Genomic DNA, 19,551 nt, shown 5'->3' with positions numbered 1-19,551 from the left:
ATAGACTTCTACTCAAATCAAAGGAATGATTCTTCCTCGAAATTTTGTTCTTATGAGCTATACCTAGTGCATATTTTTTTTTTTAAATCTGCGATTGGCCAATCTGTCATGTGATGAGATAATTAATGCTCACGGTGGCAAATGCTATACTAGTGACAGATATTTCAGGTAATGAAAAACAGAGAAAGCAAACTTTTTTGGAAATATATTTCGTCTGAACTTATTTGAATGGCAGATCTAGAATGATATAAAAAAATGATATAAAATCTATAAGATATAAAAGATCTAGAACGATATAAAAAAATGGCATTTGATGCAATGTTTCACAGAGGTCAACAAATCAAGGAAAAGAAGGTCATGGGATTTAATTACACAAAATTTCTGAAAGCAAAAATTTCTCAGTGTTGGATATGATGCTAAAGGAATTTGATCCCCGGTTTGACAGCAACATTTGAGAATATAAATTATAGTATATTAGTACAATGGTCTGATACTCAAGATATTGCTATTTGTAAAGCAAAATATTAAGGTAGAAATATGGTATATTAAGGTAGAAATATGTAGTTTATTGATATTGTAATATAAATAAAATTAAGAATTAATAATGTATTTAAGTACTGAAAAATGAAGTAATAACACAAAACACAGAAAAACAATTCGCTGTATAGTTATTTTTCTGAAATATGTAAATAAATAACTTCAAATTCAACAAGGAGATCTTAAAGTCCAAAAAGAAAAAAATATATTTCAAGTCTGAAAAGAAAAAAATTATAAAATTTTAGGTAGTAATCTCAAAAACTCTTCTTGTGGATAAAAATATTTATTTAACAGTTTCATCAAACCAATTCTTTTTTTAAAATGGTTAAAAGTTCACACAGTAATCAACCATCTCGCTGTTTCCTAAACTGAATCATAGTTGTTTTAGTTCATTTGCAGAGCTTTTAAGGAAGTAACTCGAATTTCTTTAAGCTCTTACTTCAAAATAATCTCTTATGTTGCTTTAGCAGTACAGGCTTCTTGGTTAATTTATTATTATTAAAAATATGTGAAGGTTTTCTATATTACAATGCTGTTTGGCTTGCATTCATATCATATACAGAGAAAACCACAGAAATCCATGCAAGAAATCATCAGGATTTGAGATCTGGATCATGTTACTCATACGGTGGCTAAAGAAGTACAGCTAAGGCAAGCATACACAGGAAAGTATTTTTTTCAATCATGGAGCTCAGTGATACTTTGAAGATTACCTACAGTAGCTTTATTATTAAGATATGTTGAACTACTGCCTCTCGGACAATCTGATCCACGTTATGCAGGTCTGATGGATTAAATCCTGTGTACGGGTCTTCAATTACGAGATATTCGATTCAAAAATAATTCATTAATAAACTATAATTGCACTAATAAATATACAAAACCAGTACCATCTTCTTGAATATTTTGTATATATATTAGTTTAAAAGATAACTTGTTCAACATTTTCATAGGATTAAAAAAACATCTTAAACCACATAATTTTCACTGATCTTTTATTAGCAGAATTCCCCATATGTTTAGTAAAAATTTTTTTACAAGTATTCTTAAAAGAAAAATTTAAACATGAGTTCAACATAAAGTAAACATGAGTTCAACATAAAGTAAACATGAATTCAACATAGCGTAAATTCTACAGAACGTAAAGCATGAGGCTCTATTATTTTATCATTATCATGCTCTGGACTTGAGAATTCATCAACAAGCATATATCCGACCAGGGTTTCAATATGCTCAGAAACAATGTCAGTCTCTTCCCACAAATGTAGTTCACGAGCAACAAAGTAAACACCATGTGATTTCAAATAGTTCCAACCATATTCTGAGTTGCACAACTGAAAGGAAAAAATTGCATCAGTTCCTAAATACATATAGTAAAAATACATAGTGACAAGAAAATATTTTTCATACTATTTATTTGAGAAATAACGAAACATATTATAAGAAAAATTCAGATAACAAAATATAAAATCTGCCTTGCTTATTCCCCAAATAATATTTATATTATTTCGGGAAATGTTTAACAAATGTTATCAAATTTATCAAGAAAAGCTTTATTTTTATGAATACTGCTATATATAGATAATAATATAATTTTAAATTCTAAATTAATTTACATCAAAATTTACGTATTGTAAATAGTTGGGGCCAAGGGCAGACAGCCAGATTCTGTGTTGCATAAATCTTCATTATGTTACAAATTATTATTTGTTGTGTATTGTTATAATATGCTTTCAATGCATTACAGGTAATTTGGTTTAGTGCCCTACATTTTCAAGGTATATGGAATTTCATCATGGGTGTTATGTTATGTGTTGTGTTGTTATTTTTTTTATCAATAAGTCATTTTACTAAAAATATGGCTATGGAAAGATGCGAGTTTAAGAGCTGAATTTGCAAGTTGCATTCTAAAAGAAATCTAAATCCAAGAAAGACAGTCAATTTTAACTTTACTTCTTAACTAATATAACTTAGACATACATAAAGTTTGAGATTTAGTGACATATCCCCAAGGGCTGAAAATGAAAATATTCAGAGAAAAATCACTGCAATGCTTCATATCATAGCTTTTTAACACTATCAAAATTTTTATGGCTTGATAATTTTGCTAGAATCAAATCTTGAATCTTTCGTAACAGGCCTTACCATGATAACAGAATACGAGAAGTTAATGACTTAGATTTCAATTCAGAATTGCTGAAAATTTGATATATTTTTAAGTTAGGTTGGCTTAAGCTATTTATTATGAAAAAATATTTGAAGACTACTTGGCACTGAATTTTATATATATATATACAACCACAAAGAATGGCTCACATAGACAGTGCATTCGTGCCTCGACCATGCAAAAGTGTTTTCGCTGTACTTTGATGATTTTTTTCAGCCATTACTTAGCTTTAGAACTCTCCAAAATAAAAACATTTTAATTTTTATATTTCTTAGCCTTCTCTGATGACTGGGCTCATGCACAAGATCACCAATCTCCTTTTTCTTCACACCCAGGTTTTTCACTACTCCTCAGCACATCAGATGGGAACACTTAAGCCGTCAGCTACCAGACTGCTTATGCTGTTTTCTGCTTTACGGTGGAAAATATGGCCTCTTCTTTTCTTAGCATCACATTCTTCCCGCTGCAGGAATTTCTTCATGCATTTTTTTAACATCCCTCTGAGGTTCCACCTCGGAATGGTGGAGGGGCGGCTAATGGACTCGCCTCCGAGCTGTGGTTGGCTTCCCAATATGGGGGGCTTGAGCAGTCTTGGTGGTACACTTGGCTCAACATAAAGTGCCTGGCAGTGAGCACTCTAGTCGGGCAGGCGATGCTCGTAATGAGGTCATCTTGTCGGATCAGGAAACGGTGAGAGATACAAATCTTTTCGGCAATACCCAATTAATAGGTGAGTGCTGTGTATCCAATAATGTTGCATATGCATAACAGATCATGGAAAGTTGATAAAAATGACTTTACTTATGCATCAGATACTTTTTTTTTCCCGTCTCCAATATATTTTCAAAATTCATCATATCAATTAGATAAAAAGACCAAAGATACATATTTAGTTTCAGATTTGGCTCTTAGTGATTGAATGATGAAGCTATATGTGGTTTTTTTCCCCCACATGTAATATGAATACAAACCATTTTCCATAAGAAAAAGTTCTCCACAGGTGCTGAATGCCTTACTGCTAGCCTAACTTAACTTTCATGCATTTTATCCTCTTATAGTTTCTTTTCTTACATAATGAAAAAGAGCTCCTGAATTAATTATAATAGTTTAAAATAAGGATATTAAGATTTTATCATTCATTATATTTTTAAATGCTTGTTTAACTTTCTAAAATTTTATTTCTTACCAATTTTTAACATTCATATATTCCTCATGTACCACAGATTACAATCAGGGCAAACAAAATACTGATATATAACAGCAGTTGGTACTCTTTTTGATCATAAGCTACTCATTTATTAATGTTATTTTATATTTTTCTTATGCATCGACAGACTGTGATGCTGCTAGGGAGGGAGACTATGGTTTAGTTTGGTTTATTTTGATTATGGCAAAGCATATGAAGGCTATCTGCATAAGGGATGAGTTGCCTTCATGGAGGATTTTCTGAGGGAAACTGGTTCATATACACATTACACATGGAGGAAACCATGAAAACTCCCATGCAGCCAGCCCACGCTCGTTGGATTTGAACCTCAGGCCGAATTACGAGTGTTAAGCGACTTTATTGCTCGGCTGCTGATGGGTGGGAGAGGAAAGGCACATAAAAACATGTTTGGATAGCCAAAAGTTTATTTATATTAAAACTAAACTAAAAGAAAAAATTAACCCAATATGCCAGAAGAAGTTAATATTTAATATAAAATTTAGAAGGCAGATGTACAATTGGGGGGATCTCAAAACTGCTCATATAAACATAGTCCAATATCATTAATAAAGCAGACTTGCCCCAATTTTAATGGAAAGCACACTGAGGAACAATCTGAGAATCTTCCACAATTCTACCCCTAACATCAAATCCCTTGAGAGGATTTTAGCTGGTCAAGTCTTATACGCAAACATTTATGCCTTTATCTTGGAATTGAACTCAAGCTATTCAATACAGCAGGCAACATTGCTAACCACTATATTGATCAGGTAGCACATGAAATTTTACAGCAGAACAACGCCTTAAAGTGACCCAAAATTTAAGAGAAAAAAAAAAAAAAAAAAAAAAAAAAACCCTGTATTTTAAGTAGAACTTACACAAGTTAGATTTTCACTTGAACACAATCAAATATTAGAAAGAATTCACTAAATATGATTTGATAGTTCCATTTCTCCCCCCTTCTTTTTTATGGTTATAATGAAACATATGTATTTAAGTAAAACAGCCATACAAATTTGAGAATTCTTTTGGTGTTAAACCTATTTAAGATGAAAAGGATAATAAATATAAAACTATTTATTACACATTAAATGTAAATGCAATAAATACCTGAACATGAATTTATAAATTATTAAAAAAAAATTTTTACAGGTATTTGATACATTACATAATATTTAAATTTAGATCTAGGTTTTTATACATTGAATGTAAATTATTCAATGTATTCTAAATTTTTATTTTAAGGTCTTTATTTCTCACTCATTTTCATCAGTAAATATTTAAAACCTAAGGAGGGAAAGAGCACATATGAAATTATTAAAGCAAAAATATTTTAAATAAAAACATAAAAGCATGTCATAAACTGTAAAGGAATGCAATTCAATGTTATTGATATGCAATCAGAATTAAAATTTTTCTTTAAAAACTGACTGCAAACACAGTTCAAATCAACATTACATGATAAAAAAATAGTTTTTCAATTTACAATTTAAAATCGATTAAAAATATCTTCATAAAATAACGTAATAATCATTTATGAAAATCTTACCAATGATAAAGCCTGCACTAAGGCATTTCGTACTTCTGGAAACTGAATTCTTTTTTTATGGTCATCTAAATACTGACATTCAACGGGCAACTGTTCTACTTCATTTTCCTCATACTGTTCGGATCCCATAAGAGGATACAAAAGCACAGGAAGAATATTTAAGTCATCTAAAAGCCTTTTATGATTATCTGTATGAATTAAAAGTACTTTTTATAGGTATTAATTGAACTTTCAGTAAGGATACAAAGATTAAAACTTGAGTTAAAAAATCAGTTGCAATTTTAAAACAATTCTTGCACTATCAACAAATTTCATTTTGCTACAATAATTTTCTATGTACCTAGTCCACCTTCCCCATCATCCATATACATGCATAAACTTTTCAGGGCAAAACTTACATTTGTCATAATGTTAACATCCATAACTATGGTCAGTTACTTTGTAACAGAAACAGTTACATGATACACTGAAGTGAGGCAATACTTGAACTCTCTTGTTCATATCAACAACATATTGACTTTTTTTAAGCAATATCATTTGTCATGAATTTTTTTAATCTAATTTTATATTTTCTATTGTCATTCATTCTAGTTTCTAGTGTTCAAACTATAATACATTGCTCATTTACATGATTTTATTCCAGCAATTTGCAACCAGTGTACATCAAGAAACTTAATGATGCACATGATCATTAATTCAAAATTAACAAACTTTTTAATTGAAAAACACAGGTTAAAAACTAGTAAGCAATATTTCCTAAAAAAAGAATTATTTAATATAGTGAAATTTACACTAATAATAATCACATTTTTCTTTCTTACAGTATTTACATAAAAATTGTAAAAAAAAAAAAAAAAAAAAAAAAAAAAAAAAGAGTTAAAAAATCAAGACTTTTTTTTTTTACTCACTTTACATATGATGCTACACTAAAATTTTTAATAATATGATTTTATTAAAAAGCACATTTTCATCAATTCCACCCACACCATAAATAACTAATGGAAAATAATCTTCACAAAGATTTTTTAGTTGGACAGCTGGTAAGTGAAACAAAAATTCTGGCATTTTAAAAGCCATTTATATAAAAAAAAAAAAAAAAAAAAAAAAAAAAAATACACAAATGGGTAAAGATCTTGTTACACAATTAAAAGAAATACCTGTATCAAAACAGCAATTCCGAAGAGTTAACGCAGCACCTAAGCATCTGTTGAAGTTGTCATATGATTTCAAGTTTTCAACCAAATTGTGAATATAATTATCATTTTTCATAAATAATCTAAAATTATAAAAAATGACATAAAATAATGTACTACATACAATACACTACACATAAAATGAAATAAATGCATAGTAAGGAGCCACACTATTCAAGTTTAACATTGCTAAGAAACATATATATAAAAACTTTTGAAATCAAATCAGAATGCATACAAGTTCCGACCATTATGTTAATTTATCTCAAGAAATAGTAGTTAAATTTTAGTTATTCTTTTCAATATAAATAAATACCTTTTATATAGGAAAAACTATTCGTATATTTTCTTAAGGCAAGTGGCTTTCTTAAGGCATTATAAATATAAAACAAATTAATATTTCAAAATATGCTATAATTTTTCGCTTAAAAAAATTGGATTGCAAATTTTAGAAGGCAACTTGGCTGTATATATTTAGAGATAAATTAGTTTTTAAACTTTTTAGTTACTGGTTTGTAAAAGTTGATTAGAGAAGGGATTAAATACAAACATAATTCTTCATTGAAATATTTTTCTTTAAAAAAATGTGGGTTATTCCTGATTTCATACATTTCTACATGAATTTCACATGGAAATATATGTTCACAATGTTTAAAACAAATATAATTTGCATCAATATGTTATATATACAAATTATTATCAAAATAATACAAACATCAATATCAGCATTTCTTTTCATAAATTCACTTCACAATTCAAAGTATAGAGACTACTGTTTCCAGCAAACAAGTACGAACATTTTTCTACTGTTGCCACTAAGTAAGTTGTATGGATCATGCAGCTTTGTTAGGTTTTACACTTTTAAAATGAACAAACTGCTGGGGCCTATTTACTTCAAACATCCATATTGCAATATTCAAAGTACTGAATATTTTCCATGCTTTGTTTTTAACAAGTCAAATAACAAGTCATAAAATTAATGGAACTCACAAAAAAAAAAAAACAACTTCACCAATAAACAGAAGTGGAAAATCAAAGCTAAAAAGAAAAAGAAAAAAAAAAAAAAATATATATATATATATTGGGATGCTGGGGGGGGTAACTAAAAATGTTACATTACAAGTTATATATTACATTATTATTATTATCCTATATACTTAAATGTTAAGTAACCTTACCAGGCTACCAGATGATTTTTCATCCTATTTTAAAACTAATTATTAACATAAACATATAAAAGTGACTAAAGTATTTATAATTCATCCTAAAGTTTCAATTAAAAAGAAGAATAAAACTTAACTATCATTGCTTGTGACCCCATAATACAACAGTTATTTGATTAATTACAAATAAAATATTACACAATTGCTACCACACATGTTTGTATTTATCATGTAGCAGTAACAAAAGTACGTATTTTGTAAATATGAGTAATTGTTGTGGTTGTCCATGTAAACTATTTCAATACAGTAGAAAGAAATATTATCACTTTTAATTTATAAGAAAGTTTATAATTAAAATAATTATTTCAGTTATAAACTTTCTCATTTACTAAATGAAAGTACAATATTTTTGCTCCATTATTTAACTTTCTCATTTGCTTTTTTCTTTGTTTTAAAAGGAACATTATATAATAAATAACAAAATTCTTTAAAAAACATGAAAATTCATTTTTCATAAAAAATTTAATCTTCACAAGCAACTAAAATTTTTTTTTTGTTACAGTTTCAAGGCATATCTAAGACTAACTAGAAAATACCTCAGATACTCTATGACTAGAAAATTATTATTCAGCCAACCCTACATCTTAAAACTAACACAGAGGCTGTTCGCACATTTTTAGATTAGAAATAGCTTACCTAAAATTTTTGTATTTTAAATGTCCTATTTGATAACCCTTATTCTTCACTATTTTTCTACATTGTAATTTCGAAGATGATAATAATAAAGCCTTTTGTAGAAACGGAAGAGTTTTTCAAAGTCCAAGGAAGGTTATAGGTCGACCCTTGGACAATTTGCTTTTTAAAAGTCCAAAAGCACAAAATTCCATGGGTTAGAAGAAATGTGAGTGAAGGGTATGTCCTTGATCCCCATTTCTTGTTCTATTTTTTTTTTTTTTTTTTCCCAGGAAATTAACAGTGGATTTGAATGGGTGGATGCTTGCTTAGTCTTGGTGCAATTCTACTTGACTGATGGCTCTGTGGGTAAACAAAAGTATTTTCTATTTAAAAATTGGGTATAAAACATGTTCCCGATAATATGCAGAGCTGCTCTTAATATATTCCTCAAGTCCCTTTATTCTTAATTAGCCATTATATGAAAAATCAGCAACAATCATAAATTCCTTTGAAAAACTTTCTTTAGATTCTTTGAACCATGTTTTAAGACTTTTTTCTCCTTTTTGATGATAAGTAAATAGATCTCTTTTTATTGCACTGATTTAAGTACAACTAAGATTTATTTACTCAAAACATTTTCAATTTTTGTCTAAACAAATGTTTTTCATAAAGAATTCTGCATTCGCTGATATGTCGTGGAGAAAGACGATGTATATTAGGTTTTTGTTCGCCTTTTTAAGATTCAAATCATAAATTCACTTTGTTTCACTTGTTCATTAATCACTTTGTTTACAATTGACACCCTGCATTTTAATGAGTTTGTAACTGTCCTTTGACTTAGCAGATTTTTGTTTAACATTTAAGGTCTTATTTTTGCAATTTGAAATATTCTGGATATGCATTTGGAATAAGTTTTCTACCTGAAGCTAAACTCTGACATTTGTTTCCTTTCTTGTTGTTATTATTACCTATCATATCTTTAGATATAAAAAAAACATGGTTTTCAGAGCATTTTTTAATAACTAACTTCTTCATAAGCACTAGAGCCTTTTGCAGGCCAAGGCTGTGTCACCAAGTTTCCTCCACCTGACCCCATTCAACACAATAAGTTATCTTTTCGATTGGAAATGCATCATCATTGTTAACGTATACAACATTCAGTTCCGTAAAGATCAACAGGCCTTATTAAAGTTTTATATAAATTTAATTTAGCTTTTATGTTGATTAGCTTTAATTTAAGTTGTTTTTTAAGGCTGTAGTAGCATCTATTAGCCATAAATATTCTATTATTTCAATTTTTATATCGTTGCAACTTGTGATCAATATGCCCAGATATTTAAATTATTTTATAGTTTCAAAGGTATAGTTTATCTTCAAGGGGGATAAATCAACAGTTTTATTAGATGTAATGATAAACTTATATAGTTTATCTTCAAGGGGGATAAATCAACAGTTTTATTAGATGTAATCATAAACTTAGTTTTGTCTTCATTAATGATTAGCACATCTTCCTTGCTGCATTTTCAAGCAAGACAAATGCCTTAACCCCAGCTCACTTTTTTTAATAACTAGATATGAAAAATTTTCTTCGCAAGAGCGTAAACATAGCCTTCCATCCACTGCTTCCTAAAAGTGCCATTTAGCATGAAAACAAAACTGCCAAGTAACAGAGGATACTTTATATTTTCAAAAATACAGTTGCAGTTAAAAAAAAAAAAAAAAATTCCCAAGCAGACAATTTTTTTAACTATAGCAAAGTAAAATTATCTACAAAATGTATAAACAGGCTCTGTAACTATCATAAATATATGCAGTTTCTAAAACGTAGAACAGAAACAGATAAATATTTGATAAGAAATACAACCAAACTATAAAAGAACCAAAGATGTTAGTTTTTGTATTAGATAAAACTAATAAGAGAAATAAGATACAAACCGTCGTCCAGCAGGTATCCTTGTAATATTGCTAAATATAAAATTTAAATATTCATATTTTTTTTTAATATTAGAGTCTCTTGCACACAGATACTTCATCAATGTATTCAAAAGTTCTTCTGATGGTACAGTTTCAGAAACATCTTTATATATATCAAGGTGAGTTGTAAGATTATTTAAAATGTAACATTTGAGTTCAACTACAGGATCATCAACATCAGTAATAGAATAAAAAAGATAATCAACAAAATCTTTTTTTAATGTCAATAAAGTAGAACAGCCAGTTCTGGTCCCAGAAATATTCACAAGACAACGATACACACCATGTAACTCCTTCAGAATTTTTTTTTGTTGAATAAAGGACAGCATAAATGGAATATAAGTTTCTGATTGAATAATGTAATTCAGCCCATCTTCTGTAGCAGTCATAGCTAGAAAAAATGAATACATCTCAGAATATGTTAGATTTAAAATTATAATATAAAAAGAACCAATACTGCATGAAAAGAATTTCTCAGAATATAGAATATAACTTTAAAAAATAAGCACTTGGTGATTATTTTATATATTATTTGCATAAGGGTACATTTAATCCAGGGGTTCTTAACCTTATTCCCCATCTGGGCATATCTGGCAAACATTAAATTGTTGGCAGGTGCAGTTAGAAGAAAAGTATAATGATTCTTAACATTTCTTTATTTTATGGCAATGATAAACATCATAAACAATATCCTACACTAAAAAGGTAACAAAAATTTAAAAATAGTTACATTTAATGTGATTTTTGCATTGCATATTATCCACTAATTTTTTAAAGTCAGGCGTATAAAATGATAATCCCAATCTTATAGTATATTCAAGATTGCTATCATTAAGTCGAGATCTGATTGTTGATTTAATTGTGTTCATTGTTGAAAACAACGATTCACATAAATATGTGGAACCAAAGCAGGGTTTTAATTTGTAAGCTCCTTTTTTCAAAAGGGGATATTTTTTTTCTTTGGCTAGATTCAAATATTTTCGTTATGTCCGCTTGATTTTAATACAATATCAGTCTGATTAAGAATTATGTAAGAAAGTTGAGACCCCCCTCAAAAAAAGTTGCTAACAACAGACTTTGTAACAACAAAAAAACCATCAGAGGCCATTAATAACGAACAAAATTCTTCATTCGAATCAAACCCAACCAGTTGTGCTAGACATATCTACTGATGATAGCATTTTTAATCCAGTTCATAATAAATGTGCCTGCTTGTTATCCAGTAGCGATGAATAGTTATGAAATTGAATTTTATTCCTAACTTCAATTAAAATTTTTGTATGTACTTATGGATTGAATTTTCACTGTACACTAGTTTAAATTTCTTTTGTAAAAAAATGAATTGTTTTTGTTTCATAAATATGTAATATGGATTTCATTATTACTTTTTTTACATGTTTTTTTTTTTGGAAAATATTTAGAGTTTTTTCATCTTACATGATTTTTTAAATTTGCAGAACATATCCCTCAAAATATGTTGCATGTATGTTTTTACACAATTTTTTTGTATGGTTTTCTACAGAACATATCTACTGTGTAAAAAAAAAGTTAGGTGTACTTCCTTATAATTTTTAATTTTTATGAATGTGATGAAGTGTGCATTTTGATGAAGCACTGTGTTTCAAATTTTCCAATTTCAATGACTATTCATTTTCTGTGAAATATCATATTAAATACTTTGATAATGATGATGTATATTATATTCTTTTTACACAGCTATTATTTCATTATATAATAAACATAGTACTTTGTCATTTAATTCTATGATAAAATAATTTATGCTTCAATCTGCTTTAAAAGCATGACATTTTACCTGATATTGAGAGTGACACTGCAGTGGTGGGTAATAAATAAAACAAAATGAAGGGAACAAAATATTTAAGAGTGCCAGTAGGTGCCAACTGATAGTCAGTACATGCCAACAGATGTGATCTACAATCCATGTGCTAAAGAAAACTAAATGAATTACCAGTGCTTGTTTCACAGCAATGGCAGATAATAAAATGCAAGTATGTGAAGCCAGTACTGCCACATGCCCTCAATATTAACATTATTTCAACTTGTCTATTTGCAGTTGTTTTAAAACATGTAATTCGATATATTTAAAGTTTTTTAATGTAAAAAATATCAAGTCTAGGGCATATTAAGCAGGTGGCAAACCGTAGACTGCAGACACCTGTACTGTTACATATATTTGACGAATGTAAAAAATATAATAATAAAACCTGAAGTTTAGAAGTCTTATGTTAGTTCTAGGAAATGCAAAACTAATTTACAAGCCTATTATATATATAGTGTTGCATGCATATGGGTTCGTAATAGATTTAATGCCCAAGTCTGATAAAAAGTTAATAAAATTTATTCTTATTACAAGAAATAAAAACAAAATGCTGAAATTTTTCCTCAGATATATTCATACAATATCATATTATCACACGGTAGTTATATTTTAAATTATTAAAATGTTAAATAGAATGCAATCCAAAACACAGAAAAAGCTAATTCGATCTCACCGCGAATTCACTGCAATCAATCAACAACTAAGTAAACAACTGAATTGAGATGTTTTGCTCTGGCTTTTATAAGCTTTTTAATCATGCATGAGAACATTCTGGTATTTTCTCGAGGTTTCTGGAAAGCAAAAGAGTACAATTAATGAGATACCTATTTATTAAATGTGCGTGATCCTGTATTTTTACCTTTTTGATTTATCTTTTTCTTAAAAATCGTCACGTGCTGCATTGCACGGGGAAATAAAACAATTTTAATTATAATTCTACTAAAAATAGAAAATTAAATACAAAATTTGTAACAACATACAGAAAACATATACGCAAAATAATATAAGCAACAAATCTTACATTCCAAACCTTTCATTTTTTCAAAATTCTTGGCTGAAATGGGACAACTTTAATAAATTTTAAATCATGAAAAACTTTCAAAAGCACAGCGATTTTAAACATGGCTGAAGAGAAGTGATTACACAAAACAGTTGAAATGGACTTTACCATTATGAAGTACCATAATTTATTTCATAATAAAATATTTTCAGCTTAATTATCAAATATATTCAGTATATAAGTATGTTAATGTAAGTTTAAAGTTTCTATCTAAAACAAAGTTTTAGACATAACTATATATTTTTCTTACCTAATATACACTCCCAGGCTGCATTTCTTACTTTAGGATTTAAAGAGGTATTTTTAATAATATGAAAAAGATCAGAATCAGGAGAATCAGCTGCCATTTTATACTCAGATGAGCACCTGCTAAAGGAAAAGAAATATAGATTACATTTGTGACAGAAGATTATAAGAAATAAAGATGCAATAATTATTTACTCAAATAAGTAAACGAAGAAATAAATTATTTTAATAATTTATGAAACATATGCTAAAATTGCTGAAACCATTTTAACAATCTCAAATTTTAACAGGGAAATAGCAAACATAAAAAGTACAAGAAACCCACATAAAGTTAAACTCAATAATTTAGATGCATTTCATTTACAGAATAGAAATTTCACTAAAATAGTTAAAAAAACTGCAATCACCTTTTTACTAATATCACTCACATTCTAATTACATTCGTTTATTTCTAAAATAATGTATCAACAAACAAGCTACAAAATGTCAACAAAAATTACTAATTTCAGAAATAAAAGATAAAAACAAAGAGTCTTCTTTATTTTTCAAAATCTTCCATACTATCTGTTTTCTAACTGAAAACGACTTTGCAAAAATTTTTCGGAAACGCTTTTTAAACCAACTCAACATAAATTTCTGAGACAGAAACTCTGGCACAACAGTTTTACTCTTTCTTAGCATTTTATTACTTGCACATCAAAATATGCATCAATTACATAAAATTATACAATACAAATCAATAAAAATGGCAAATCAAATTACTGTTAGATAAACATAATTAGTGGTATAAGTATTGTTGCATGCATACGGGTTCGTTATGAAATGAATGCACAAGTCCGATGAAAAATGAACAAAAATTTATTATTATCACAACAAAAATACTTAAATTTTCTCAAATTATCATGCAGTACTACAATATCTCATAGTATAGTATACCTCATATTATCTTTTAACTACTTAACTGTCCAATAGAACTTAATTCAAAACAGCTAAAGAAAGCTAATCCGCGAATTCGCTACAATCAACAAGAGCAGTTTTCTAAACAACAACAAACTAAGCAACTACCACAAACTGAGAGGTTTTCCTCTTTTTATAAGATTTTAAAATCACGTACGAGAATTTTTTAGTAATTTCTCGAAATCAAAAAGAGATATTTATTAAATGTTTAATGCACACGCTCTTGTATTTTCAATTTTCCGGCTTAGCTTTCTTTTAATATTCGTCACTCGCTGCACAGCGCGGGAAATAAAACCATTTAATTTATAATTGAACTAACATTAGATTTTTAAATACCAAATTTGTAACACTGCCCCCTTCCCAAGGACTGCACGTCCCGGGCAGTACAATCCCTGGACAGGAAGCTAAACTTACAACTGTGGCATAAATGCATTAATAAGCATTACATTACAATAATAAACAATATGAACAATAAATAAAACAAATCAAATGCTATCAAATACAAATCAATTACTAAATGCAAATCAAATACTAAATACAAATCAAATCAAATACACATTTAAAAACAAAAAGGACCATGGTCTTGTACTATTTACAATTATTTACATTACGTACTATGGCCATAGTAATGAGCTAACCTGTCATAATGAACGACTTTAGGTTTAGAGTTCGAAGACTTGCGAATCCAAACCATTACATCATTCAGCCTGTTTAGGACTGTGTACGAGCCATCCCAAGATTACTGTAAGTTCAGACAGTCCTTTCTGTCGAGTCGGATTGCACAACCACACCTTGTCTCCTTCATGGAATTGATGTTCAGTAGCTCTTGTGTCGTATCGGGTCTTCATCTTCTCCGTCGCCAAGTTGACTCGTTCTCGTGCAAAGTTGTGCATCACTTCAAACCAGGCCTGAAGATCTTGAATATATTCCTCAGACGATGAAGGAGCATTCGGAGGGCAGCCAAACAATAGATCACAAGGCAGACGAAGGTCACGACCGAAGAGCATCTGTGATGGAGAATAGCCGGTAGTCTCGTGGACAGCACTGCGGTAAGCCAGTAAAAACAGCAATAATTTCTTGTCCCAGTCTTGCTGGTTTCTGGAAACCACTAATGAGAGGTTATTAAGGATGGTTCGATTGAACCTCTCTACCATGCCGTCCGACTGGGGATTTAACGGCGTCGTTTGGGTTTTGTCAATGCCGAGTAGTTTGCATAGTTCTTTGATTACTACCGAGGTAAAATTCCTTCCCTGATCGGAATGTAAATGAAGAGGCACTCTGAACCTGGAAATCCAGTGCTGTATCATCACCTCAGCTACTGTAACAGAATCTTGATCAGGAATAGGATACGCTTCAGGCTACCTGGTGAAGCAATCAACAACAACGAGTATGTAATTGTTGCCATCAGCAGTTCGTGGCAGAGGTCCCAAGATATCAAAGGCGATACGTTCAAAAGGCACGCCTACATTGTAACGTTGCAGTTTGCCTCCGCTGCGTCTCTTCGGTCCTTTCAGACCTGCATAGGCATCGCAAGATCGGCACCACTTTTGCACGTCATCCTTCGCATTATTCCAGTAAAAGCACTCACGAACTCTCTGCAAGGTCTTCATTATTCCAAAGTGACCTCCTGTTGGGCTGTTATGTAGTTCTTTAAGATCATCAGGAATCCGGGATTTTGGAAGTATTAGCTGCCATCGGAATGTCTTCCCATCATCCGATTCAAATTTCCGGTATAAGATGCCATTTCAAATGTGAAGTGAATCCCAGAGTGCCCAATATTGTTTTGTTGTAGGACTACAGATAGAAATGTCCTGCCAGGTAGGTTTTCTGTTTGATGACTGCATTATGGGTTTAATGTCGCGGTCTTCCAGCTGGTCTTTCCTGACTTCATCATCACTCCACGGTTCTCGATCAGCCGATGTTGATGTTGTAATTTGTCTTGCGACGGGAGTCAGCAGCTCGTATTTCGCTTCGACCCTGGAACAATATCGGCAGCTTTCCGGGCAAGGTCGTCTAGACAGGGCGTCGGCGTTTCCGAGTGATGATCCTTTACGATGACGGATAGTGATGTCATATTCTTGGAGTCTCTGTATCCACCTGGCTATTTGACCCTCAGGATTCTTGAAATTTAAAAGCCAGGCCAAAGAGGCATGGTCCGTGCGGAGGAGGAATTTTCTCCCGTATAGATAATGATGGAAATGTTCTACAGCTTTGACTATGGTGAGCAACTCTTTCCTAGTAACACAGTAATTCCTCTCCGGTTTAGACAGGCACTTGCTCCAGTAAGCTACTACACATTCTTGGCCGTCTATTTCTTGGGACAAAACAGCACCGACATTTTCACTGCTCGCGTCCGTGTCGAGAATAAATGCTCTGTCGAACCGAGGATACGTCAGGATTGGAGCAGATGTTAAAGCTTCCTTTAAGTTGTTAAATGCATCCTCGCATTCCTTTGTTCACAAGAATCTTTGCTTGCTCTCTGTCAGCTTGTGAAGGGGGTCTTGCGATGGAAGAAAAGTCCTTCACGAATCTCCTATAGTAGGTGCAAAGCCCTAGGAAGCTTCTCAACTGATGGACATTTTCGGGACGTTTACAGGATTTAACGGCTGACACCTTTCCAGGATCCGTGCACACACCTTCTGTGTAGAGATGACATGTCCCAGGTAAGTCACTTCCTTTTTGAACAATTTGCATTTAGCGGGACTCAGCTTCAGATTGGCCTCTTTCAGTTTCTGAAGCACCTTTCTAAGATTTTCTAGATGCTCTTCAAAACTCTTTCCGACGGTGATGATATCGTCCAGATATATCAGACAGGCTTCGTAGGAAAGACCTTTCAAAACAGTCTCCATAAGGCGTTCGAATGTTGCCGGCGCATTACACAGTCCAAACGGTATCACCTTGAATTGCTAAAGCCCTTGACCCGTAATAGATTAACAGCTGACACCTATTCAGGATCCGTGCACACACCTTCTGTAGAGGTGACATGTCCCAGGTAAGTCACTTCCTTTCAGAACAATTTGCATTTAGCGGGACTCAGCTTCAGATTGGCCTCTTTCAGTTTCTGAAGCACCTTTCTAAGATTTTCTAGATGCTCTTCAAAACTTTTTCCGACGGTGATGATATCGTCCAGGTATATCAGACAGGCTTCGTAGGAAAGACCTTTCAAAACAGTCTCCATAAGGCGTTCGAATGTAGCCGGCGCATTACACAGTCCAAACGGCATCACCTTGAATTGCCAAAGCCCTTGACCCATAATAAATGCCGTCTTTTCTCGGTCTTCAGGGTGCATACCTACCTGCCAATAACCACTCTTTAAATCAAGTGTTGAGAACCACTTGCTTCCAGAAAGAGTGTCTAGAATGTTGTCAATTCTAGGAAGAGGGTAACTGTCTTTCTTCGCAACTTCATTCAACCGGCGATAGTCAATGCAAAATCTTGTTGAGCCGTCTTTCTTTCTGACAAGAACGATGGGAGATGCCCATGGACTTGCTGAAGGCTTGATGACATTGCCTTCTTCCATATCCTTTAAAAGTGTTCGTACCTCTCCCTGTTTAGCAATCAGAAGACGTCTTGGATGTTGTTTGATCGGAGGATGATCGCCAGTATCAATTCTATGTTGTGTCAAACTGGTTCGACCCACGTCAGAAGACGAGCGGGAGAAAACAACTTGAAGATCTTTAATGACGCGATCGGCAGCATTCCTTTCTTCATCGTTTAATTGCGCATTCTGAAGTAACTCTGATGTAATGCTTTCTGAAGACACGGATTCTTGGATGTTACTCTTTCTTTCAACGGTGGTTACTGGAGTACATGCTGCAACCACTTCACCTTTCTTAATAATTCTCACCTTCTCAGTTACATTGGCGACTCTCACCGGGATAACCGTTTTGGATAGGTCGACGAGTGTTGAGGCTACTAGTACTCCTTTTGGGTTATTACAGTTATTTGGATATTCTATGATGCCGTAGCGGAAATTTCTGTTTTCGGCTATGGATCCAGGAAGTAAAATTTCTGTTCTTACCGGTATTGCGATATTGTCTTGTGCTATAATTTTATAGACAGATTTAACTTCTTCATCATTAACTCCAAATAACGCTATGTCCTCAGATAGAGAATGCAATTCGTTATTTTAAAAGTCCAAGGAAAAATTATATTTCCTTAGAAAGTCCAATTCGAGTATGCAAGAATCAGTGATCTCTACTACATATGCCGTGTGATGGTAAGCGGCACTTCCAAACGTGATGTTAACATTTACTTTTCCGTCGATGTCGATCTTCTCACCGGACACAGTCTGGAGGGAACGCAGAGTTGCTCAGTCAAATGTTTTGACTTCAGATAGAAATTTATGCATTTAATACTCATTAACTTTGATAATTTCATCCTCTACAGTAGCTCAAAAATTTTCAGCTTATTGTAATTGGTGAATACACTTCAATTATTATATCTGTATAATACTGTATTCATTTAATTGCTTAGTGCGCAATGATGAATTAACTGACAGCTCCTGTATCCTACGTGAGCTAGCTTACCTATTTAAATATTTAAAAAAGGAACCAATTTATTTAACAAGATTTTGAATTTACGTGCAAAGCAGAAGTTTTAAAGATGAAATTCTTATATTAATTATTACTTAAGGGATAAAAAGAGGAAAGAAAACAATCAGCTGTTAAAATTTTAATTTCTATAAAAACTTGTAAACAGTACTTACCTCTACACGTGACCAAAGCACGCCATGTTTTCGAGAAAAGAAATTTCGCAATCTCACTGAATTCTTGTTTTGCATCACCGTCACTAATCTTTTAAGTTTTTCTACCCGTAAAATATGAAAATCAGACGTAAGATATTTAGCAAAAGTATTTTGTACCAAATTATGCAGCAAAAACGTACTAGATGTAAAAGAAAAATAGTAAATCTATATTAGTTCATTTTCTTTATATTTCGTTTTCATAAATACGATTTCCTTATCATAAATGCAGTGAATGT

The 19,551-nt window shown here is 31.5% G+C and overlaps 2 protein-coding genes across 4 annotated transcripts in view; one reads left to right on the top strand and one right to left on the bottom strand.

The window, feature by feature from the left end:
* Positions 1 to 1,515: 1,515 nt before the first annotated feature.
* On the bottom strand, positions 1,516 to 19,403 carry LOC118182217 (co-chaperone protein HGH1 homolog). 3 transcript variants are annotated; one of them, XM_035351533.2, is made up of 6 exons: positions 19,277 to 19,403; positions 13,616 to 13,734; positions 10,427 to 10,856; positions 6,618 to 6,736; positions 5,461 to 5,648; positions 1,516 to 1,871 (listed from the first exon to the last, which is right to left on the bottom strand). In XM_035351533.2, exons 2-6 carry the CDS (start codon positions 13,710 to 13,712, stop codon positions 1,653 to 1,655), a joined length of 1,053 nt encoding a protein of 350 aa, XP_035207424.1. In that variant the 5' UTR covers positions 13,713 to 13,734; positions 19,277 to 19,403; the 3' UTR covers positions 1,516 to 1,652. The 3 variants fall into 3 exon arrangements, with proteins under 3 accessions (XP_035207424.1, XP_035207425.1, XP_085662914.1); XM_035351534.2 differs by having other exon boundaries at positions 13,616 to 13,731; positions 19,277 to 19,315; XM_085806788.1 differs by lacking the exon at positions 19,277 to 19,403 and adding an exon at positions 12,979 to 13,096 and having other exon boundaries at positions 13,616 to 13,731.
* PIG-L (phosphatidylinositol glycan anchor biosynthesis class L) overlaps positions 19,376 to 19,551 on the top strand; it is a 32,152-nt gene continuing 31,976 nt past the window's right edge. Inside the window, exon 1 of the mRNA XM_085806789.1 lies at positions 19,376 to 19,403. Coding sequence (XP_085662915.1) covers positions 19,391 to 19,403 — 13 coding nt within the window. The 5' untranslated portion in view covers positions 19,376 to 19,390. The remainder of the gene's footprint in view (positions 19,404 to 19,551) is intronic.

Source organism: Stegodyphus dumicola, chromosome 12 (genome assembly GCF_044657685.1).
Source record: "Stegodyphus dumicola isolate Sdum_Otavi_A_Nest chromosome 12, ASM4465768v1".
NCBI classification, from domain to species: domain Eukaryota; kingdom Metazoa; phylum Arthropoda; class Arachnida; order Araneae; family Eresidae; genus Stegodyphus; species Stegodyphus dumicola.
Note: the sequence above shows the minus strand (reverse complement) of the source record. Positions and strands in the feature narration are given on the sequence as shown.